The sequence below is a fragment of the Thalassophryne amazonica genome, chromosome 11 (assembly GCF_902500255.1).
Source record: "Thalassophryne amazonica chromosome 11, fThaAma1.1, whole genome shotgun sequence".
Classification (NCBI taxonomy): domain Eukaryota; kingdom Metazoa; phylum Chordata; class Actinopteri; order Batrachoidiformes; family Batrachoididae; genus Thalassophryne; species Thalassophryne amazonica.
This window is the reverse complement of record NC_047113.1, coordinates 6,189,903-6,216,481: the sequence shown is the minus strand read 5'-3', so window position 1 is coordinate 6,216,481 and position 26,579 is coordinate 6,189,903. Positions and strand designations below refer to the sequence as shown.

The 26,579-nt window shown below is 39.1% G+C and overlaps 1 protein-coding gene across 1 annotated transcript in view; it reads right to left on the bottom strand.

Annotated features, from left to right (window-relative positions):
• Positions 1–20,277: 20,277 nt before the first annotated feature.
• Positions 20,278–26,579, bottom strand: part of ube2d2 (ubiquitin-conjugating enzyme E2D 2 (UBC4/5 homolog, yeast)) — a 78,621-nt gene continuing 72,319 nt past the window's right edge. The window contains exon 7 of the mRNA XM_034181367.1: positions 20,278–21,486. Coding sequence (XP_034037258.1) covers positions 21,441–21,486 — 46 coding nt within the window. The 3' untranslated portion in view covers positions 20,278–21,440. The remainder of the gene's footprint in view (positions 21,487–26,579) is intronic.

Below are 26,579 nucleotides of genomic sequence, written 5' to 3'. Positions count from 1 at the left end.
AAGAAAGCACTCCAATGGAAACCACAAGATCTTGTTTAAAGTTTTCGTTTGTATGTTTTTTTTGTTTGTTTTGTTTCCTCTTTACATCTGAAGCTACCCTAACCTTATGCGTAGAGGGTGGTTGACCACACTATCCCAACACTACATGCATACTTTGCTGTCCATTCCCGAGCTATTTGTTGTACCTGTGAAGAAGCAGAGACAAAGGAGGGAAATATTAGCGGTATTGCTGAACAGACACTATAATCATTTTTCCCTGACAAACAGAGACACAAGTGGCAAGAAGCAATGTTCAAGAACAGATTTCTGATGGCTCTCAATCCAGATCTAGAAGTAGTTTTCACCATAATCTTCCAAAGCCTATATAAAGTGAAATCTTGATCCAGAATCCGGTTCTGGATCACCTCCAAATTCAGTGGATTCTTCCATGCCCTAATATCTACCTGTGGTGCAAATTTGGTGAGAATCCGCCAAAGTAGTTTTGAAGTAATCCTTCAAACCCATATACAGTAGTGTTCAGAATAATAGTAGTGCTATGTGACTAAAAAGATTAATCCAGGTTTTTGAGTATATTTCTTATTGTTACATGGGAAACAAGGTACCAGTAGATTCAGTAGATTCCCACAAATCCAACAAGACCAAGCATTCATGATATGCACACTCTTAAGGCTATGAAATTGGGCTATTAGTAAAAAAAAAAAAGTAGAAAAGGGGGTGTTCACAATAATAGTAGCATCTGCTGTTGATGCTACAAACTCAAAACTATTATGTTCAAACTACTTTTTTTTAGCAATCCTGTGAATCACTAAACTAGTATTTAGTTGTATAACCACAGTTTTTCATGATTTCTTCATCTGCAAGGCATTAATTTTGTTGGTTTGGAACCAAGATTTTGCTGGTTTACTAGTGTGCTTGGGGTCATTGTCTTGTTGAAACACCCATTTCAAGGGCATGTCCTCTTCAGCATAAGGCAACATGACCCCAACATGACTCCTGCTTTTAAACTCAGATGAAACTGAAGTTATTGTACTTGGCCCCACAAATCTTAGAAGCATGGTGTCTAACCAGATCGTTACTCTGGATGGCATTTCCCTGATCTCTAGTAATACTGTGAGAAATCTTGGAGTTATTTTTGATCAGGATATGTCATTCAAAGCGCATATTAAACAAATATGTAGGACTGCCTTTTTGCATTTACGCAATATCTCTAAAATCAGAAAGGTCTTGTCTCAGAGTGATGCTGAAAAACTAATTCATGCATTTGTTTCCTCTAGGCTGGACTATTGTAATTCATTATTATCAGGTTGTCCTAAAAGTTCCCTAAAAAGCCTTCAGTTGGTTCAGAATGCTGCAGCTAGAGTACTGACGGGGACTAGCAGGAGAGAGCATATCTCACCCGTGTTGGCCTCCCTTCATTGGCTTCCTGTTAATGCTAGAATAGAATTTAAAATTCTTCTTCTTACTTATAAGGTTTTGAATAATCAGGTCCCATCTTATCTTAGGGACCTCGTAGTACCATATTACCCCATTAGAGCGCTTCGCTCTCAGACTGCGGGCTTACTTGTAGTTCCTAGGGTTTGTAAGAGTAGAATGGGAGGCAGAGCCTTCAGCTTTCAGGCTCCTCTCCTGTGGAACCAGCTCCCAATTCAGATCAGGGAGACAGATACCCTCTCTACTTTTAAGATTAGGCTTAAAACTTTCCTTTTCGCTAAGGCTTATAGTTAGGGCTGGATCGGGTGACCCTGGACCATCCCTTGGTTATGTTGCTTTAGACGTAGACTGTGTTTCATAATTATTGTATGGCCTTGCCTTGCAATGTGGAGCGCCTTGGGCAACTGTTTGTTGTGATTTGGCGCTATACAAGAAAAAAGTTGATTGATTGATTGACCTCTTCAAGTATTTTGACATATCCAAACTGATCCATGATACCTGGTATGCGATATAGGCCCAACACCATAGTAGGAGAAACATGCCCATATCATGATGCTTGCTTTACTGTCTTCACTGAACTGTGGCTTGAATTCAGAGTTTGGGGGTCGTCTCACAAACTGTCTGTGGCCCTTGGACCCAAAAAGAACAATTTTACTCTCATCAGTGTTGTGTGGGCCGCTGAAGAGGAGGTACTGCTGGCCCACCACCACAAGATGGCGCCCTGCTTGAAGTGCGGGCTTCAAGCACGAGGGGGCGTCGGAGCGACCAGGAGTGACAGCTGTCACTCATCATCCGTACCAGCTGTCACTCATCCACTACTCATCACCACCACCATAAAGGCCTGACTGCAACTCCACCTCCCCGCCGAGAAATCAACTACCAAATCAGGTAACTTTCTCTGCTGACTCAAAACAGTGAGTAATAATCTGTACTTCTTTGCAGCCATTTTCCTGTGGTGTGTCCTTATCTGTGGGATTGGCGTTTGGTGTGATCAGCGACGGCTTCGCTTCACACTCCAACCAGATAAGTTATATCTGTGGAGTGGTCACTCTGCAATCATGATGGCGAGGGTATTTGTATAAAGTGGTAATATGTCATGTCAGAGAATCCAGTGGATGCTGACTTTAACCATGACTTTGGAAATCAAGCAACCAACACAGTCAAAAACTATTCCATTACTAATCTACTAGCGCAACCAATAATATGCAACATTTCTTCCCAAATTGGAGAAACTTTGCCTTTTGATCCCCGTACAGATCTAGATATGTCACCATTTTTGTTGTTCCTACTCCATAATGTTCAGCTTTAGATAATCCTAACTCTACCTGTTTGAAATCTTTATGATCAGACAAATAATGTGGTATGATTGTCAATATAATTGGTGCAATTTAAATATTGACCACTGTGCAACCCTTCACTGACCCCTACATAACAGCTGCCACTCTGGAAGGCCATGGTATACTAAGACTGGATTGTAAATGTTGCATAGACACCTTAAGTGGTACAGATTAGTTCAAAATTGGCTTCAGACTAACGGTACCCCCCAACTGGAGTTGCGTCAGTTGTAAAACTTGACAAATTTATCCAGATTATTTACAAAATCCATTCATTAATTTTTCTCCATTTAAACAGAAATTGTTTGTACGGTAGTGTTCAGAATAATAGTAGTGCTATGTGACTAAAAAGATTAATCCAGGTTTTCAGTATATTTCTTATTGTTACATGGGAAACAAGGTACCAGTAGATTCAGTAGATTCTCACAAATCCAACAAGACCAAGCATTCATGATATGCACACTCTTAAGGCTATGACATTGGGCTATTAGTAAAAAAAAGTAGAAAAGGGGGTTCACAATAATAGTAGTGTGGCATTCAGTCAGTGAGTTTGTCAATTTTGTGGAACAAACAGGTGTGAATCAGGTGTCCCCTATTTAAGGATGAAGCCAGCACCTGTTGAACATGCTTTTCTCTTTGAAGGCCTGAGGAAAATGGGACGTTCAAGACATTGTTCAGAAGAACAGCGTAGTTTGATTAAAAAGTTGATTGGAGAGGGGGGAAATTATACGCAGGTGCAAAAATTATAGGCTGTTCATCTACAATGATCTCGAATGCTTAAAATAGACAAAAAACAAAAAAAAAACAAAAAAAAAAACCAGAGAGGCGTGGAAGAAAATGGAAAACAACCATCAAAATGGATAGAAGAATAACCAGAATGGCAAAGGCTCACCCATTGATCAGCTCCAGGATGATCAAAGACAGTCTGGAGTTACCTGTAAGTGCTGTGACAGTGAGAAGACGCCTGTGTGAAGCTAATTTATTTGAAAGAATCCCCCGCAAAGTCCCTCTGTTAAATAAAAGACGTGCAGAAGAGGTTACAATTTGTCAAAGAACACATCAACTGGCCTAAAGACAAATGGAGGAATATTTTGTGGACTGATGAGAGTAAAATTGTTTTTTTTTGGTGGGGGGGGGGGGGGGGGGGTCCAAGGGCCGCAGACAGTTTGTGAGACGACCCCCAAACTCTGAATTCAAGCCACAGTTCACAGTGAAGACAGTGAAGCATGGTGGTGCAAGCATCATGATATGGGCATGTTTCTCCTACTATGGTGTTGGGTCTATATATCGCATACCAGGTATCATGATTCAGTTTGGATATGACAAAATACTTGAAGAGGTCATGTTGCTTTATGCTGAAGAGGACATGCCCTTGAAATGGGTGTTTCAACAAGACAATGACCCCAAGCACACTAGTAAATGAGCAAAATCTTGGTTCCAAACCAACAAAATGAATGCCTCACAGATGTGAAGAAATCATGAAAAACTGTGGTTATACAACTAAATACTAGTTTAATGATTCACAGGATTGCTAAAAAAGCAGTTTGAACATAATAGTTTTGAGTTTGTAGCATTAACAGCAGATGCTAGTATTATTGTGAACACCCCCTTTTCTATTTTTTTTTTTTTTTTTTTTACCAATAGCCCAATTTCATAGCCTTAAGGCTATGAAAGGCTTAAGAGTGTGCATATCATGAATGCTTGGTCTTGTTGGATTTGTGAGAATCTACTGAATCTACTGGTACCTTGTTTCCCATGTAACAATAAGAAATATACTCAAAACCTGGATTAATCTTTTTAGTCACATAGTACTACTATTATTCTGAACACTACTGTATCTGTTCAAACGGAACAATACACAAACAGATGTCAGACGCATATCCTTCTACAAGCCAATCAATGTTAAGTATGGGGAGACATGGCCTACACAGATTATTTCATGAATAGTTCTTCAGTGTAACCTTGGAAACCTGTGAAACCAAAATAACCGGACCAAATATATAAATATCCTGTGATCACACATCCAACCAGGATAACTAGGAACACATCAACACTCATTCACAACATATTAACAAATGTTATTGTAGGGAATATAACAGGTGGAATACTTACGTATTTCCAATATCAGTGATCACTTGCCAGTTTTGTAGCCTTTCAATCATCAGTAGACAGCGTGCACCAAAAAAAAAAAAAACCTGCACATTTTACTATGAAAATAACTAATGTTAATATTGAGAACCTCAGAAGAGATATATTGCACCAGAATGGGTGAAACTGATTGTGATGTTGATGAATCATATGAATCATTTATTTCTATTGTATCTAATCTATATGATAAACATTGTCTGGGGGTGCCTAAAACCAGAGATACAGGACTGATAAACCTTGGGTAACAAAGGGACTCCTGAATGCATGTAAAAATAAAAATTTATTGTATAAGCAGTTTTTAAAATTTAGAACTAATGAAGCCGATAGGCAATATAAGACATATAAAATAAATTAACAAACCTGATTTGTTGGAGAAAAAAAACATTAGGGGAACCTGGAAGCTCTTGGGCGAAATCATTAAAAAGAAAAAAACTTGTTAAAGATTATCCATCTTACTTTTATATAGACTCTGATAAAACTGTAAAAGGAAATACAATTATTGATGATTATTTTAATTATTATTTTGTTAATGTTGGTAAAAATTTATCAAACTCAATTGTAACTACGGCAAAGTGTTCTATGGACAACTGTAAATTAATTAATAAAATTCAGCATTCAATGTTTATTAGAGAAACGGATGAAAAGAAATTTTTAACATAGTTCATAAAATTAAGGGGAAAAAAATCGACTGACATTGATAGCTTTGATATGGTTTTGATTAAGAACATTATGACTGTATTATCAAACCCTTAACATATATTTGTAACCTGTCACTTATGACTAGGAAATTTCCCTCCAGAATGAAAATTGCTAAGGTGATACCATTGTTTAAATCTGGTGAGAAACACGATTTTTCAAATTATAGGCCAATCTCTTTGTTACCACAGTTTTCTAAAATTCTGGAAAAAATATTTGTAAAGAGGTTGAATGATTTTATAGAAAAACATCATATACTTAACGAACAGCAGTATGGTTCAGAAAAAAATCGAACAATTCTTTGGCATTAATAGATTTGTGAAACAAGTTACAAATGCAATAGAGAAGAAGCAATACACTGTTGGGGTTTTTTTTTTTTTTTTGATTTACAGAAAGCATTTGATACTATTGATCATACAGTATTATTGGAAAAAACAGATGTATGGTATTAGAGGACTGGCCTTTAACTGGATAGCTAGTATTTACATAATATATCAGTGTGTTCACCTTGGTGGGATAAATCAGAATTTTTGAGGATTACATGTGGAGTGCCCCAGGGGTCAGTTCTCGGGCCATTATTGTTTTTGCTGTATATTAATGATATAGGTTTGGTTTCTAAGTCTTTGGTTATATTTTGTTTGCTGATGATACAACTGTGATTGGTAGTGGAGATAATTGAGACAGCTCTTGGACTTGGTGGAGAGGGAACTGCAAAAATTTAAATACTGGTTTGACTCAAATTATCACTGCATTTCAGTAAAACTAAGTGCATTATTTGGAAATAATGCCTAGAAATGTAAGCAGTAAATTATTGTTGAATGGTATTGAAATTGTATCTCAAACTAAATTTCTTGGAGTTTTTGTTATGACAAGCTTAGTTGGAAAACTCATATGAAACATATTGAGTCCAAAATATCAAAAGTTATTACTATCTTGTACAAAGTACAATACTTTCTCCCCCAACATCTGTTGGTTTCATTGTATCACTCTTACTTGTCCCTTATATGACTTACTACATTGAAGTTTGGGGAAATACATATAAAACAAATACTAATGCAATATTTCTGTTACAAAAAAAAAAGCTATAAGAGTGATAAGTAAAAAACCATATTGTGAACCAACAAATTCACTGTTTGTCCGTCTTCAGTTTTGAAATTTTATGACTTGGTTGATTATTTTACAATACAGATAATGTATAAAGTTAAAAATGGACTCTTGCCTCATCATGTCCAGGAGCTGTTTAAAATGAGAGAGTCCAGTTATAATTTGCGTGGATCTTTGGTGTTTGATAGAAGAAATATTCAAACTACTGCTAAAAGTCATTGCATTTCCGTAAAGGGTGTTAGAGTGTGGAATACTCTTTGGATTGTATTAAAGTATCCAGTACATTGGCTTGTTTTAAAAGACTTAATAAAAATAATATATTAAAGTGTTATAGTTTGCATAATTAAGTAAACTGACTGTGTGGCTATTTTTTTGTTTGTCTGTTGTATTACTTTGTATGTTTCACTGCGTTACATTGTTGACTGGAAATTGTTTTTGTGTTTTAGAAGCTTCTGCTCACACCCTTTCAGCTGCATAATGGTAAATTATTTTAGTTTTGTTCTATATGGTTTTAATTTTTGTTTTCTCTTGACTTGTTTTGTAAATGAGAGATTTTGTCTGTGCGTGCGTGCGTGCTGAATAAAAATCATTCATTCATTCATTCATAAAAACATGAACCTTAGTTCAGACTTTTAGGTCTGAAAATGCCCATAATTGTTCTGGGTCTGGTTTTCAGAGTGACGTATCCAACTGCATCAATTCATAAAATGACTCCAATTTGCCCTACTGTCACTTGAAGGACTTGTTTTACCACTTCCACTACTGGCTACAATGGTATGAATAAATGTTTCAGTAAATAGCCTTCAAAATACGTTCTTGTTGTAGATTACGGAAGTCCCTTTGGCTGCTCCCTTGTTTTTCCACTTGGTGTCACCACAGCAGATCCAAGGTGGATCTGCATGTTGAATTGGCACACGTTTACGTCGGTTGCCCTTCCTGACGCAACTCCACATAATGAAGAAAGGTAGCACTTCTGCACTGAAAACAAGCGTACTCCCCACTTGGCCATCACCCCTGCACTACTTGTTGTACATAAGGACCCTGACAAAATTCTTAATTGACTTAACTTGTCTTCGCTGTCCCCTGCACTTCTCTAACCAGGACAGTCTTTGATTTGCTCCAACTGGAGCAAATAACAGCAGCAGACTACCAAAAAAAACCTGAATGTAGGGAGAGTGTGCTCACATCCGAAGCATGACCGGTTTGACAGCTCTATCCTGAAAAACATCTGCTTGACAGCAGGAGATAAAATATTATGTGCACTTGAGGTTGTCAGGTTATCAGTGGTGATTCAGGGACAAAGCCACTAATATAACATATTACATATAATATTAAAGTATCCAATCCACCTAACCTGCATGTCTTTGGATGAGGGAGAAAGCCGGAGCACCCAGAAAGAACCCACGCAAACTCCACACAGAAAGGCCAAAGGCGGGAATCGACCCCATGACCTTCTCGCTGTGAGGCAACAGTGTTAACCACTAATCCACTGTGCTACCTAAACTATTCCTTTTTTAAAAAACCCTGTTAACTCAAGTAATAATCTGAATCACCAAAACTGGAGTAACTTTAACTTTGAACCCTGTACAAACTGAAACTGACCTGTGTCAACATTAGGGATGGGTACTGATAAGATTTGATCGATATCGATGCCATTATCGATTCCGCTTATCGATACCTCTTGTGAATTTTCTGTGTACTAAAAGTAGGCTTTACAGGTTTTCTATGTCAACACATTTAAATTGGTCACTGGATCCTTGATCTCTGGACATAAATAAAATCTGTAGTTTTGTCCAAAGCATTTCCTTTCAGACATTCTGGCATGAATGTCTCTCCGTACATGTGAGTTCAGCTCAGTCAGCTGCTGCACATCAGCGCAGGACGTCTCGTTTTGGAAGGAAAAAACGTTTAGATCGATTGTAGTTTGTTTGTATTACAACATTTGGAAAGAGGTGTCATTTGATTTAAACGGCATTTCGCTTTGAATTTATTAATTCTGACTGGACTCTATCATTGTAACTTGACTCGGCAGAGAGCCACGCAGCGTTTGGAGCTGTGTGAACAGAACGGAGGACGATTCTCATTTCTTCTCCCAACAAGACAGGAGTCCCAGTTAGTAACTTTAATCCGCACAAAATGACTCACGATTGACATATTCAGGGATGAAAGTGGTGAAAAACTAAAAAACTAACTCAAAATTACCCCCCAACACCACCCACATGAAAATGTTTGAATTCTAGAAGCTCTGAAATGCAATCTGGGACTATTCCAGAAAATAAACTGCAGTGAGTGCAGCATCCATTTAGGTGAGAAAAACCCAACTTTCCTTATTCAAATTCATTCCAGTAGTATTCTGCTCTTACTCGGATGCAGTTTCTAGCTTGGTAGATAGTTCTGGAAGAAATCACTGAATAAATTAACAAATTGAAAATATGGTTTGCCCAAAACAAATAGTCATTAAACTTAAATAAAAAAGGGATGAAGTGGAGGTGTAAGAGCCACTAGGTGTTCACAGGAAACACTTATTTCTATATGTATTTGTTATTTTTATTGTTAGTTGGTTTTATCTTTTCTGTTGTGTTTGTTTCTTCAGGTTCTTTTTGTCTCTTTCTCTAAAATGTATTTTAGATTGTATTAGTTATGATGAGTTATTACTATTATTGTTGTTGCAATTATTAATATATGAATAAAAAAATACAATTTGACAACAAACACTGAGCCATTAATTATTATACAGAAAACATGCACACAAACATGCTGTGATGCGAACAGCTTAATGCTAACTTTAACATTGAAAATGCCATAGACATGCTAACATGTTAGCATCGTGTTCCCTTTTTAAGTTATAAAATACATCTATCAACTGTTTCAGAAGACCGTAACAGGTCAGTTTAACATAAAAAAGGTAAATATTACTCACAGACATATGCTCTTTAGGATTTTAACAGGAAAAATTAAGATAAAGCGAAACTGACTCAAGGAAGCATCAAATCGAACCACTGCTTCAATTGGTTCAAGTTTCAAAGCAAATCGGTGCTGCAGAAAAGTTGATTACAGACCCGCTGCAGGGTCCTGACAAGCACACCCAAAAACAACAGCGACTCTGAAGGACCGATAAGGGAATCGTTAAACAAAAAGGTTACTGATGTTGGTGGGTCGAACCATTTCTTAACGATACCTGAAAGGAACCAGTTCTCAATACCCATCCCTAGTCACCATTCTTGCTGTTTATATCCCATAACTCCATAGAATTCAGTCACAGATTGTCCAAACTATACCTTTTTGGAAACTTTATGATCAGGCAAATAATGTGGTATAGTTTTCAATATGATTGGAGCATCTTTTCATTTTGACCCCAGTGTAATTCTTGAATTGACCCCCTACCTGACCACCGATTGAAAATCAAGTGGCCAATAGATTTGATCAAAAGAGGAATGTCTAAGCGTTTTGTGCCGAATTTGATGCTTGTGTCACCATATGCAGGATTCCGCTCTAAATATTCTCTTATCTGCTGCACTAAAAGTTGCAATAAAGTTTATGGATTTTCTTAATGGCTAGTTTTTTGTAACATCAGTCACGCCCATAGTACTGAGTACCACCAACATGTACTCCCCTACCAAGTACACCATGTCCCTATTATGTCTTCCACAAGATAGGAACACTCAGGGACTGCATGTTTTAAGCCCCGGTCACTTCAAAAAGTTTGCTGCTTCTCTGAATGTAGCGTCAATCATCGTGGAATTGCCCACCAGCTTTCTGGTCTTCAGCAAATGTCCCACCCACAGCACTACCTGATTTGTTGGAAGTCAGGAGTTCAGCCAACCAGGGCTGAAGGCTACTGTCCAAACTGGCACAGAAGGGCAGTTTGCAGACCGGGTCTGTCTTGACTGTATTTGTGCAACTTCATAACAATGCTGCTTATGGCTCTGTGCAGTTTTTGTGCGACGGTCCTATGGAAAGGTTCTGTGAACTATTTCTCTGAATTATGCTGTAATAAAGTTCTGTGTTAAGGATTTGCTATTCTAATCTTTGACACCTTTTGAGACTTCTTTTTAAAAACCACAGACAAATTATTGGTTTCAAACAACTTCAGCTCTTCGATACCACGACAGATAAAGACACTCCTACTGTGAAAGAAAGGCTCTTCTTCGAGTGTGGCTTTAGCAGACAGACTCCAGCTGAAGGATACAAACAGCGCCAAGTGTCTTAAGTTTGAAAACAACCTGTAGCTAACTGGACAGCTAAAGCTAGTTAGCACTGATAGCCACCCGCGTTACAGTTGGCGATTTTAACAAATACATGTAAATTAACTACTTCAATGTTTAAACTTGACTGTAGGTTCCAGGTCACTATTACACTTAATATCAAATTAACAGAAACAGTTCGGTACGATGATAGACCACGTTCATGCGCTCGGTCTCAAAGCTGATAAACATTTATTTGCCTGTTAGCATGCTATTAGCTTCGTTTAATACTTTACCTTTTGAAAACCGGAACCCCGAAGTGGGCAACGGAGGCACTGATAAATGCGACATTGCAGGTAGATTTGGGGTTATGATGCTTTTCCTGGACGGTCTTTAATGTCAGCAGACACGCAGCAGCAGCAAGGTCACCAGCCACTCCACTGTCCGTAGCAAACGCTCCGCTCGGTCATCCGCGTCACGGAGCAGCATCCAATAGGAATGCAAGCACAACAAAGATGTTCTGCTGAGTCAAGAGGAGTCCCTTCCACTCCCACGAATGTCAGTTTCTGCTTTACTGGTGACTTTAGTGGACCAAAGCTCTGAAAAATTTGTTTAGTTATCCTTGAAATCTTATTTGTATGAATGTGAGTTCTGTGCTTTATACATTCTATATACATAGTGGACTGACATGCATTCAACATAATTACCTCCGCCAAGGAGGTTATGTTTTCGGTAGCGTTTGTTTGTCTGTTTGTCAGCAGGATAACTCAAAAGGTTTTGAATGGATTTTGATGAAATTTTGTGGAGTGGTTGGAAATGACAAGAGGAACAAGTGATTAAATTTTAGTGGTGATCTGGATCACAATCCGGATCCAGGAATTTTTTAAAGTATTATTCACCATTGCGGGATAGGGGGAATTTTGACATTCTAGTTTCTAACTCCACAAAAACAAGGCAGAAAGGCTTGAAAAAAAATTAGGGTGTAACATAGTCAAATGTTCTATCAAACAACAAAGTTTGGTGATGATCAGATCCGGATTCCGGATCTGGTGATCCAGAATATGCAAAAATATAGGGAAAATAGAAAATGTGTCAGTGTGAGGTGACAAATGAAGCTAGAGATGCACAACTAACACCAAATTGTAGCTGAATCTGTACTGATTCAGTAAGGTGTCATCACATTTGATGTAGCTTCATATGTTATGGAGCTAGATCCAGAAGAAAACCGGCATTACCGAAAAATTGTTTTTATACAATAATTTTAACTAATAAAGACATAAAAGTGATTCCAAGTTCTAGTGGTATGTTTTCATGGTCAAGGATGTCAAATATAAAGGAAAGAAAAGTGTATGTATCATAGTTTTGGTTGTAACACTGAATTGTTGAATAGATCACTGTGCCAAGGAGGGAATCTCTTTAGGGTCAGTGACCCTATGGCCTTGTTTAGAGAAGTGTTTCAAAAAAAAAAAAAAAAATCATATATTTGCAGTTTAGTTGAATAATAAATAGAATTTTGTCTCTTATTTGTTTTAGTCTATAAGCACATGCAATATCAGTATCAGTGCTCAGATGACAGTAGCTTCTGGAAAAGGTGCACGTTGCAACTAGAAGCACTCAGAGTGCAAACCTCTGCCAAGGCCATAGGCCAAAGGAACATTAATTTAAAATCCCATCAATATTATGAGGTTAAAAAGAAGCACACATTGAGCCTCAAATAATCTTGATATTAAATACATTTTTATACCATATAAACTTAAACTGAGGTGGTATAATATCTGTCATAATTCATTTTAAAAGAATTTACATCAGGTGAGAGTACAATGTGTTCAGGGAGGCTGTTCCACAAACATACAACTCTATTACTAAAACTAAACTTTCTAATATTAAGACATGATCTTTTCACTTCCACAGTGAGTTCATGGCCTCTAAGGCCAAGATACCTACATCTAGTAAATAAAATATTGGGGTCTATTGCCTCAAAACCATGTAAAATTTTATACATTTCAATTATGTCACCCCGAACTCTTCTATCCTCAAGAGTTGTTAAACCTAATTCACTTAATCTTTCCTCATAACTCAAATTTTGCAACCCAGGTACTAATTTGGTTGCACATCTTTGAACCTTTTCCAGTAACAATTTATCTTTTTCAAATATGGTGACCATACTTGTACACAGTACTCAAGATGTGGTCGTACATAACTTTTATACAAAACTAAAAATGCCTCTTTGTCAATAAATGCAAATGCTCTCTTGATCATACCTAGGACACTATTAGCCTTAGCAGCAGCTTTGGCTATGTATTTTGAGAAAGACAATTTGTTGGTAATTAAAACTCCTAGATCTTTTTCCTCTTACAGAATTTAACATACTACCATTTATAAAGTACTCATGACATGGATTTTGATGACCTACATGTAATACTTTACACTTGTTTTCATTAAAACCTAATAACCATTGTTTTGACCATAACATTAAATTGTCGATATCTTTTTGCAAATTTTCTGAGTCAACTAGGGACAAGATTGGATGATACACCTTGGTGTCATCTGCAAAGAGTTTACATTTAGTTGATATTGCACCAGGCAAGTCGTTAATAAATAGTAAAAATAGGACCGGCCCTAGGACCGATCCCTGAGGCACCCCACTAGTTACACTCAACCATTTAGACTTTGCATTGTTAACACATAACCATTGTTTCCTGTCTCTAAGGAAATCTTCAACCCAATAAAGTTTACCAACAATACCATAGGTCCAAAGTTTATAAATTAATCTGGCATGAGGAACGGAATCAAAGGCTTTTTGAAATCAAAATCTAACACATCAAATGGTGAGCCCTCATCATAAAAAGTGCTCCACTCTTCTAGTGCGGTAAGCACATTAGTGAGACAGGATCTACCTTTTCTAAAACCAACAATCTATAGCTTATAGTTTTAAGATCCTGATTTTAAGGTTCTGCTACTAACCTACAAAATTATTCATGGACTGGCACCCTCCTACCTAGCTGACCTAATTAAACCTTACGTACCGGCCCGGGCTTTACGTTCTCAGGGTGCAGGACTACTTTGTGTCCCTAAGGTGAATAAGAAGTCTGCGGGTCACAAAGCTTTCTCTTATCGTGCCCCTGTTCTGTGGAATGATCTCCCTGTGTCAATAAAACAGTCAGATTCTGTGGAGATTTTCAAGTCCAGACTTAAGATGCACTTATTTTCCCTTTCATATGGCTAGCATACTGGTACAGTTTTGTTTTACGCTTTTACTCTTTTAATTCATTTTATTAGTAATTGAAGTGGGCCGCGGCCTCAACTTTACCTAAATTATGGGTCTTTTAGTGAAGTTTAGGGCTAGTGGCCGGCGATCACCTTAGTATTTGTTTTTCTTTTTGTTTAATGCTGGCAAATTATACAGTATTTCTTGTCTTTCTGATGCCTGATTGTTTTTTTCTCTCTGTTTAAGGTGCAGCTCCACCCAGAGATGGGAGTTGTATTCGTGTTGGCGATCCTCCTGTCCTGTGCGCCAATAGCATTTCTTGTATATTCGTCTGTGAATTGTTCTGTAATTTATGTTTGTAGCCTAAAAAGCCTTCAGTTAGTTCAAAATGCTGCAGCTAGAGTACTGACGGGGACTGGCAGGAGAGAGCATATCTCACCCGTGTTGGCCTCTCTTCATTGGCTTCCTGTTAATTCTAGAATAGAATTTAAAATTCTTCTTCTTACTTATAAAGGTTTTGAATAATCAGGTCCCATCTTATCTTAGGGACCTCGTAGTACCATATTACCCCATTAGAGCGCTTCGCTCTCAGACTGCAGGCTTACTTGTAGTTCCTAGGGTTTGTAAGAGTAGAATGGGAGGCAGAGCCTTCAGCTTTCAGGCTCCTCTCCTGTGTAACCAGCTCCCAATTCAGATCAGGGAGACAGATACCCTCTCTACTTTTAAGATTAGGCTTAAAACGTTCCTTTTCGCTAAGGCTTATAGTTAGGGCTGGATCAGGTGACCCTGGACTATCCCTTGGTTATGCTGCTTTAGACGTAGACTGTGGGGGGGTTCCCATGATGCACTGTTTCTTTCTCTTTTTGCTCTGTATGCACCACTCTGCATTTAATCATTAGTGATCGATCTCTGCCCCCTTCCACAGCATGTCTTTTTCCTGGTTCTTTCCCTCAGCCCCAACCAGTCTCAGCAGAAGACTGCCCCTCCCTGAGCCTGGTTCTGCTGGAGGTTTCTTCCTGTTAAAAGTGAGTTTTTCCTTCCCACTGTAGCCAAGTGCTTGCTCACAGGGGGTCGTTTTGACCGTTGGGGTTTTTCATAATTATTGTATGGCCTTGCCTTACAGTGTAAAGCGCCTTGGGGCAACTGTTTGTTGTGATTTGGCGCTATATAAAAAAAGTTGATTGATTGATTGATAGCATGGCCCAAGCAGAGGGTCACCCCTTTGAGTCTGGTCTGCTTGAGGTTTCTTCCTCAGAAGGAGTTTTTTCTTACCACTGTTGCTCTGGGGGTTGGCAAGGTTAGACCTTACCTGTGTGAAACGCTTTGAGGCAACTCTGTTGTGATTTGGCGCTAATATAAATGAAAATAAATTGAAAATTTATATGTTATTGCTTTATTTGCTTAAGAATCAGTTATAACTCAAGCAGTAAAGGATGCTACTTTCTTCTCATATATTTTTTAGAGATCTCAAATGAAGGAAGAAGCAAGTCCTATGCAAGCCCTGAGGTTTGGCTTGCTGGTGATCATTTCTGGATTCCGTAGAGGGAAGTGGATGAAAACGTACAACTCCCCCTGGACAGGGAAGCCAGTCTGATGAAAGTTACTTCCCCAGCAGAGGCTGTTTCCCCATTCACAGGTGGGTGGACTGAGTTAATGCAGATGAAGTGTTCTGCCAAGGACAACAGGTAGGATGAGTGAGATTTGAACCCAAGCCTACAGAGTGGCAGGCCAGCTCCTTATCCACTAAATAGGTTTCTGGTATCAAGTTGATTTTAAGAGCCAAAACCAGTGTGGATCTGAGGAAAGGCAAGAATGGATTTATTCATTGAAAACTTCAGTGACCCAGTTCCATGCATTGGAAATGGCTGCTAGTAATGAACAGGTCAATTCTTTGTACTATGTTCAAATAGCTAATAAAGTAAAAATAAATAAATAAAAATAAATTTACATCTTGAAGTCTCGCAGAACTACTCACTCATCTTCAACCACTTTTCCGGGTTCGTGGTGTGGGGGCAAAAGCTCCAGCATGGGACCCCAGACTTCCCTTTCCCATGCCACATTGACCACCTCTGACTGGGGGATCCCGAGGCGTTCCCAGGCCAGTGTGGAGATATAATCTCTCCACCTAGTCCTGGATCTTCCCCAGGGTCTCCTCCCAGATGGACATGCCTGGAACACCTCACTTGGGAGACGCCCAGGAGGCAACCTTACCAGATGCCTGAACCACCTCAGCTGGCTCCTTTCAACATAACTACGAGGTCTGTCCAAAAAGTATCAGACCTTTTTATTTTTTTTCAAAAACCTTATGGATTTGAATCACATGTGCTTGCATGAGCCAACCTTGAACCTTTGTGTGCATGCGTGAGTTTTTTCACGCCTGTCGGTTGCGTCATTCGCCTGTGTGTAGGCTTTGTGTGAGCACTGGTCCTCCCCCCTCGTGGATTTTCATTGCGAGGAAAATGTCTGAACAACTGGAGAAGCGCTGAATCAAATTTTTCCAGAAACTGTGAGAGACAGCCAGGTGGAAACCATTCAGAAGATTCAGACGGCTTTCGGTGGCTTTTCAGTCGAGTGAGTATCCGAGGAATTGTGTAAGAGCTGGACATGTCACAACATGTCCTGTGAGACTTCCAACTTCTGCACGTCTTTCATTACAAAATCTCCTGTAACAGTGGAATGTGCCGAAAAAGTGCTGATGTCCACCTCTTCTGCAATTTCTCTGGTAGTCAGACGACGTCCTGGATCAACACAGCGTTCACTTTGGAAATGATCTGGTCGTTTCAGTCTGTCGATGGCCGCTCGGAGCGCGGCGCACCCTCCACCATTGTGCGCCATCTTTAAACCGGTTGTAACACTCAATCTGTGTGATGCCCATACTATTGTCACTGAAAGCCGTCTGAATCTTCCGAATGGTTTCCACCTGGCTGTCTCTCAGTTTCCTGAAAATTTGATGCAACAAAGCTCCAAACGGTTCCACCTCGCAATGAAAATCCAACGAGGGGGGTGGACCAGTGCTCACACAAAGCCTGCTCACAGGCGAATGATGCAACCGACAGGCGTGAAAAAAATCACGCATGCGCATGAAGGTTCAAGGTTGGCTCATGCAAGCACACATGATTCAAATCCATATGGGTTTTGAAAAAAATAAAAAGGTCTGATACTTTTTGGACAGACCTCGTACTTTATCTTAAATCACACATCACTTATGTGGGGTTCCTGTTGGGCAGTGGTTTGGGATCACTGAAACCCACTTCGGACACTGGCTGTCAATTTATCTACAATGCTCAAAACAATTAAGAGCAACACTAGGTTGTAGCATAATTTTTTTTTTTTTTTTCCACAAATCAGAGGACCTGGACTGTCACAAATGGATGAAAATGTTTGTCAATGTCAATTTTTTTTTTGTCTCAGTGTTACCCACCCATTGTGAAAATGAATCATTTGTGTTTTTATATTTACTTTGCATATCATTTTTGGGTGATTCTTAGACTACAGGCACTTATGTCCTTTGATCATATTGTATGAAAAACAGAAAAAAAGGGGAAATTTCACGCCTTTAGTTATCTTTACAATGAAAGTGTGTTAAGAAATTTGTTCTAGTAGTCTATGATGACTTTCACCTTTTTTCAGCATCATTATATGCAAATATTGCCGTTTTGTGCTTGTCCCACACCCAGACTTTTGATCTTCAATGATAAAAATGAATGGTAAAGAAATGTTTTTTCTGTTTTAAAATATCTCTGAATAAAATATCAGTAAAATAATCAAAACATAATTGGGGTATTCAATGTCATACAACTGTTGATTTTTTTTTAAAGAAAATGTAGTTGTCCCACACTATTGCCGTAATTTCCACAACACTGTAATGTCCCTTTAAACAGTTTGTATTAAAGATTGTTTGGGTAGTTTCTATGGAGATAAACAGTGACATCAGAGCACATGTATGTAGCGCCAAATCACAACAAACAGTTGCCCCAAGGCGCTTTATATTGTAAGGCAATGGTGTGGCGGAAATTACATTTACAAGGCAAATAGTGCCCGTAGTTAAAGAATCACCCTTTTATTGAATCATGGGTTAAAATAGGTTCTCAGTAGCATGCATTGTTACATCAGGTAAACACACACTGCTTGCCAAAAGAAAGATCAATAAAAATGTAAATTAGATATTTGATGAAATAACCCAGAATCCTGGGGCAGCCCCTTAATTGTTTTGAGTAGTGTATATGCATCTCTTATTCCAGCTCTTCCTGCCAATGCAACATCATGACACTGATGTCAGCTCTCCGAGTTCTGTGAGATTTAATCTACTATTCAGTAACACTTTTTTTTTTTTTGCCAAGGTCAGAAAAAATGAGTAAAAATCTGGTTGAGCCAATCCTTTAACCAGCCTCAACATCAAACCAAAAGTCCACATGTATCTTGTAGCTTTTCCTGTTATGAAGCAATGTCCTTCTGAATAACCAGTTGGTTTTAACTGCTGATTTCATGAATTTAGTGCAAAAGACAGCAAAGATGAATTCTAATCCAATTACATTTGTTCTGCAAATCTGATTGGCTAATCGTGCGAGATTTCCAATCATATCATGTTGACAGCAAAATATTCAACCATTTCACATTTGATGCATTACTTACCACCTTGACCGCGTTGCTAGGCAAATGTCAATAATGGTACTATCAGGTGAGAGCGAAAGAAACTGGTGGAGAGACAACAATGCTGAAATGGGTGAATTTAATCTATCATATGAAAGTATTGATGTAGATTCTGATACAGAATTACTCAATGCAGTTGACCAGATGAAGAAATCTGTGGATCTGCTCACAGAATTTCCAGTTTGGCATGAAGACACCATTGCTACATTTAGCTTCGCTGACCAATATAAATATTGCAATTACTGCTGTGATAACATAAATACAATACTAATGATGATTACCTGACGACTCGGGACCAGGAATCTTGCAACATTTCCTTAAACCTACAGTTTGTACAACAGTTTTATTGAAATACATTATTATGCAGGTTTAGATGTAGTCTTCAGCAGTGAAGCAGTCTTTCACTGAAAACACGGATTCAGGTCAAATTACTTATAGAAAAATAAACCATGCAAACGATGGAATTGGATTAGAATATGAATAACCCCCTTGTGTCTGATGATTTGCGGACGTTAATGCTGGATTTTATGGTCGCAAATATCCGTTTTGCCGTAAAACTCAATTTGAGACCATATAATCCAGCATTAACAGCTGCAAATCATCAGATACAACAGGATTATTCCCTAATTAAATTCTGACCAATACTCTGGTATGAAGCATTTGATTTCCATAGGGCGGACTAGGATCACTGATAGTGACTTTTCATCAGTAAATGAAAGCTGACAAAAACAAAAATTTAAATCATAACTTGGCATGTAGCACCATTTCAATACCATTATATCTGTGTACTGTAATACTTTATGAACCCAAGTCACCAAATTTCAAAGGCCGGATAGCCCTCCACACCTGAATTATATGAAGTCATATTTTAAAAGTATTTTTCCTCTTATTCAGCTTGACACTGAGTATTATCTGTGAGGTTATTCAGCGTGAGGTCATACTATTAAGTGGAAAATGATGTTATGACATCATGACCTCAAGCTCTTATTTTTAATGCAGGGTTCAGATAAAGCCATTTAGTAAAAAATAATCAAGTACATCTCCAATAAGGCTACCTCTCACAAATATATTATAATGGTGAAAGTTCAAGGACACACAGGGACATTATTAAGGCGATAAAGGGGTGTTAAAACAACACAGTCATACTTACAAGCACCACTAGATGGTGACAAATTAACCTATATAGCTCATCTATATATTTGATTGTTCTACCAATGTATTCAGTTTCTAATTCATAAGCAGAAGAACTGACAATGAACACATGGAACAACTTCTCCCACTCACTTACAGCTTCTGACAAGTTATAAAATAATAACACCCCCCCCCCCCCCCCCCAAAAAAAAAAGTTATTCATAAGCTACATAAAACAAAAATAATCAAGAATCATCAAATGACAATGTAGGTAAATGTGGTGGTAGCAGCAATCGACCTGCTGACCTGTGAGATAAATGTGTCCCAGCTATACGTCCCTGTCCTCTCCCTATAATCTCCTCTAAAAGGAAGCAGAGAATGAAACAGCACAGGAGTCATACCATTTTATTACAGTTTAATCAACACACAAAGCTCAATGAGCCTTTCAGGTAATTCAATATACAGAGGATTTGTGCAAGAAGAGTGGGTTCTCCTCGCACCCAGAGCCAAAGCCAGTCCAATAGCCTTTTTATGATGTTAGGCCCTAATTCAATAATTGAAAGAGAGGGGGGGGAACAAGTTATGGGGGATAAAAACAGGTTAAACTTTAAAAAAAAAAATAATAATTTTGCTTAAACACCTGGTCCAACACCTTTACTTTGAGTCAAGAAAAGATGGTGATGACACGATGTTACATGTACAGTTGGGCGTGTGCATGTATGTGTATATAAAGAGGTCAACCTCAGAAGGGTGGGAGAGAGTGAGGAGCACGAGGTGTGGGGATAAATTCAAGTCCTTTCACAGAATCCAACAGAAGATCAGAATAGGCCATGTGCATTTCCCCCCCCCCCCCCCCGCTTTACACAGCCTGGAATTTAACTATTTGTGGTATAAAACTCAGAGTGCTCTTTGACTCGCGTGTGAAAACTGCTTTCTTGTATCGTCACCTCAACAGATGAAAATTATAAAGGACAACAAAACAAGAAAGGGTGCAGAGTGTAAAAATCCCTCCTTTTTTGTCCCCTCTCCTCCCCCCCACTGGAGGGGGGGGGAGAAGAGGAGTGAGGGAGGAGGTCCCCTCAAAGTTTTAGAGATGCTCAAAATGATGCTTTTTAACATCTGGAAGAAATGGGTGCGGGTGTGCGTGCGGAAAAATCAGGGACTGGGGGGTTGGGAGTACCCAACCTGCATGGTGATAGATGCAACGGAATACAGGAGGTCAGGAGGTGGGTGGAGGGGTCACATGGGAAGGTGGATGTGAAAGGGAAGCGTGGAGAGGAGGGTGTTACCGCTGAAAGGTGACATTATGTACAGTAGAGGGCGGGCGGGCGGCTGATGTGAAATGGGAGGGAGTGAGGTGGGAGCAGAGGGAGTTTTACAGGTACTCTGGTGTCGGGGAGGCGTGGCTCAAAGAAAGCACTCCAATGGAAACCAACAAGATCTTGTTTTAAAGTTTTCGTTTGTATGTTTTTTTTGTTTGTTTTGTTTCCTCTTTACATCTGAAGCTCCCCTAACCTTATGCCGTAGAGGTGGTTGACCAACACTATCCCAACACTACATTGCATACTTTGCTGTCCATTCCCGAGCTATTTTGTTGTACCTGTGAAGAAGCAGAGACAAAGGAGGGAAATATTAGCGGTATTGCTGAACAGACACTATAATCATTTTTCCCCTGACAAACAGAGACACAAGTGGCAAGAAAGCAATGTTCAAGAACAGATTTCTGATGGCTCTCAATCCAGATCTAGAAGTAGTTTTCACATAATCTTCCAAAGCCTATATAAAGTGAAATCTTGATCCAGAATCCGGTTCTGGATCACCTCCAAAATTCAGTGGATTCTTCCATGCCCTAATATCTACCTGTGGTGCAAATTTGGTGAGAATCCGCAAAGTAGTTTTGAAGTAATCCTTCAAAGCCCATATACAGTAGTGTTCAGAATAATAGTAGTGCTATGTGACTAAAAAGATTAATCCAGGTTTTGAGTATATTTCTTATTGTTACATGGGAAACAAGGTACCAGTAGATTCAGTAGATTCCCACAAATCCAACAAGACCAAGCATTCATGATATGCACACTCTTAAGGCTATGAAATTGGGCTATTAGTAAAAAAAAAAAAGTAGAAAAGGGGGTGTTCACAATAATAGTAGCATCTGCTGTTGATGCTACAAACTCAAAACTATTATGTTCAAACTACTTTTTTTTAGCAATCCTGTGAATCACTAAACTAGTATTTAGTTGTATAACCACAGTTTTTCATGATTTCTTCACATCTGCAAGGCATTAATTTTGTTGGTTTGGAACCAAGATTTTGCTGGTTTACTAGTGTGCTTGGGGTCATTGTCTTGTTGAAACACCCATTTCAAGGGCATGTCCTCTTCAGCATAAGGCAACATGACCCCAACATGACTCCTGCTTTTAAACTCAGATGAAACTGAAGTTATTGTACTTGGCCCCACAAATCTTAGAAGCATGGTGTCTAACCAGATCGTTACTCTGGATGGCATTTCCCTGATCTCTAGTAATACTGTGAGAAATCTTGGAGTTATTTTTGATCAGGATATGTCATTCAAAGCGCATATTAAACAAATATGTAGGACTGCCTTTTTGCATTTACGCAATATCTCTAAAATCAGAAAGGTCTTGTCTCAGAGTGATGCTGAAAAACTAATTCATGCATTTGTTTCCTCTAGGCTGGACTATTGTAATTCATTATTATCAGGTTGTCCTAAAAGTTCCCTAAAAAGCCTTCAGTTGGTTCAGAATGCTGCAGCTAGAGTACTGACGGGGACTAGCAGGAGAGAGCATATCTCACCCGTGTTGGCCTCCCTTCATTGGCTTCCTGTTAATGCTAGAATAGAATTTAAAATTCTTCTTCTTACTTATAAGGTTTTGAATAATCAGGTCCCATCTTATCTTAGGGACCTCGTAGTACCATATTACCCCATTAGAGCGCTTCGCTCTCAGACTGCGGGCTTACTTGTAGTTCCTAGGGTTTGTAAGAGTAGAATGGGAGGCAGAGCCTTCAGCTTTCAGGCTCCTCTCCTGTGGAACCAGCTCCCAATTCAGATCAGGGAGACAGATACCCTCTCTACTTTTAAGATTAGGCTTAAAACTTTCCTTTTCGCTAAGGCTTATAGTTAGGGCTGGATCGGGTGACCCTGGACCATCCCTTGGTTATGTTGCTTTAGACGTAGACTGTGTTTCATAATTATTGTATGGCCTTGCCTTGCAATGTGGAGCGCCTTGGGGCAACTGTTTGTTGTGATTTGGCGCTATACAAGAAAAAAGTTGATTGATTGATTGACCTCTTCAAGTATTTTGACATATCCAAACTGATCCATGATACCTGGTATGCGATATATAGGCCCAACACCATAGTAGGAGAAACATGCCCATATCATGATGCTTGCTTTACTGTCTTCACTGAACTGTGGCTTGAATTCAGAGTTTGGGGGTCGTCTCACAAACTGTCTGTGGCCCTTGGACCCAAAAAGAACAATTTTACTCTCATCAGTGTTGTGTGGGCCGCTGAAGAGGAGGTACTGCTGGCCCACCACCACAAGATGGCGCCCTGCTTGAAGTGCGGGCTTCAAGCACGAGGGGGCGTCGGAGCGACCAGGAGTGACAGCTGTCACTCATCATCCGTACCAGCTGTCACTCATCCACTACTCATCACCACCACCATAAAGGCCTGACTGCAACTCCACCTCCCCGCCGAGAAATCAACTACCAAATCAGGTAACTTTCTCTGCTGACTCAAAACAGTGAGTAATAATCTGTACTTCTTTGCAGCCATTTTCCTGTGGTGTGTCCTTATCTGTGGGATTGGCGTTTGGTGTGATCAGCGACGGCTTCGCTTCACACTCCAACCAGATAAGTGGTTAGACAGGAGCTGCACGAGTGTGTGATTGGAGGTGGAGGTGCTCCCTCCTAACTAAACACTGACTGTGGGATTACTGAGTGTGCGACCTCACACTCATCTGGACTGTCTCTGTTCTCTGCCAGCAGTACCGGGTCTGACTGCTGAAGACAGCGGCCACCTGGGGCGCAGGGCTTGGCGGCTCCGGTGTTCTTCAGCTCCGTTGGCGGTGGAAGCTGTGTGGATCCGGCTTTTCTCTCGCCAGGCGTCTTCTATCGTCGAGCCTGCCCACACGTCACCTGGTGTATGATTGACAGTCCACCATATTGTTATTGTCTGTACGTCGCTGTGTGATTCACAACATTAAATTGTTACTTTTTGGCTTATCCATTGTCCGTTCATTAACGCCCCCTGTTGTGGGTCCGTGTCACGACACTTTCACAACAATCAGTCCACAAAATATTCCTCCATTTCTCTTTAGGCCAGTTGATGTGTTCTTTGGCAAATTGTAACATCTTCTGGAGGTCATTGTAGATGAACAGCCTATAATTTTTTTGCACCTGCGTATAAGTTTTCCCCTCTCCAGTAAACTTTTTAATCAAAAGTACGCTGTTCTTCTGAACAATGTCTTGAACGTCCCATTTTCCTCAGGCTTTCAAAGAGAAAAGCATGTTCAACAGGTGCTGGCTTCATCCTTAAATAGGGGACACCTGATTCACACCTGTTTCTTCCACAAAATTGATGAACTCACTGACTGAATGCCACACTACTATTATTGTGAACACCCCCTTTTCTACTTTTTTTTTTACTAATAGCCCAATTTCATAGCCTTACGTGTGTGCATATCATGAATGCTTGGTCTTGTTGGATTTGTGAGAATCTACTGGTACCTTGTTTCCCATGTAACAATAAGAAATATATTCAAAACCTGGATTAATCTTTTTAGTCACATAGCACTACTATTATTCTGAACACTACTGTAAATGGAAATCATGACCCAGATCCGGATCACCTCCAAACTTTAATGGAGTCTTCCTTGGTCTAATATCTATCTGTGGTGAAATTTTTGTCAAAATACGTGCAGTAGTTTTGATGTAAACTTGCTGACAGACAGACAAATTCCAATAATTTTATTAAGTCCTTGGCAGACATATTTGTGCACACAACATAATTCAATAATTTTGACTTTGATATATAGATATAGTTATCAGTTTGTACACTCTCTGCACACATACTTTCTGAATAGACACAAGTCATACACAGGCCCTCACACTCATGAGTGCTGGAGCTTAGCCCCAGATTCAGCAGTGTGAAGCAGATGAGCGTCTGCACCTGTTTCTCAATTCAGGGGCCATATCATTCAAAGGCTGCATCCTACAAAAATATAGACTTCTAAGAACAAACCAACTGTTCCGAAATAACAGTATCTTACAAAGTATAAGTTGCACCAGAGTACAAGATGCAACTGTCATAGAAATGCCTCAAAGGAGGAGGACGGGAAAAAAATGTACACGTTGCACCAAAGTACAAGTCATACCCTTTTCAGTATTATCAGCTCTATAATTTGTGATCACTGTGCAGTGTTGTAGTGTAATATATATTATAATAGCCAAGCGGTGTCTGTGTGCGTGTATTTGTGTGTGCGTGCGTGTGTATAACTTCGATCATGGAGAAACTGGGGGAGCTGTCATTTGCTGGTTGGTATGCTGCAATGCACCATGGGGGTTCGGGACTTTGGATTTTAAATGTTATTGTGGTTCTTGTTACTTTCACAGTATTGTTAGTGTTATTGATTTGTGTTTTTGTAGTTCAACTGTTTAAGTCAGTTTAGTTAAGTGTCATGTTGCTTTTACCATGAGTGAGAAGCATAGTGTGTTTGATGTCTTCTGCCACCGTCTCTGTTTGTGGGCGTGTAAAAATAAAAGCACCTGCTTGCGGCAGAATGCAGAAAAGACAAAAAGCTCTTTTTGCATATGACATCGATCACTAATTGAAGAGCTGACATTTGCTGTTTGGTATGCTTATGTATTTTGGGTCAAGGATGAACACCACCAAAATGGAACATTGATAGGACTAATATTTTTGGAGACTATGGATATGAGCTAACAACACTGAACAATTGCCATTGATAATTACATTCTGGACTTGCACACTATTCCAGCAGGGGGCGGTAAATAATCTATATATTGAAAGCATGCGTTTGTGACTTTATTTAGTAAGTTCACATAATAGAATTGTAAATATGTTAAAAATACATGGATGACACAAGAAAGTGAAACTTATTTCCACTGTGGTATATTTAAAATCAAATGACAAAAAAGAATAATAATAATGTACATATGATAACAAGAACTTAATTTATAAATACATTAAGACAGTAAGCTAACATAAAAAAGCTATGTAATTAACAGGACATAAAAGGGTCGAGTTATTCTAAAAACTGTTTAGGTCCAAGGTTCTAAAAATATTCTGGACTCACACGATATTCCAACTCATTATAGAAACTTTGCATAATTTATTACCACCTTTGAAAAATTCAGCTAAACACTACACAATCTTGAGCCTGTGGGTCTCCACGGGTAAAGCTCGAGTTTTTATTATTGGCATTAATTCTTGAATTATTCCAGTTTATTTTGTTTAGTGCTATCATTTCTGGGAAAGTCCAATATAAATAACTGAGCCAGTCCATGTGAAATCACAAGAGGACTCCTCACTGACCAGCTCCGATTTGCATCATACTTTCACAAAATGGTATTATTCCCAGTAAACAGCATACAAAATTTATTACATTTTTATTAGGTTTTGAGATACAAAAAAAAAAAAAAAAAAAAA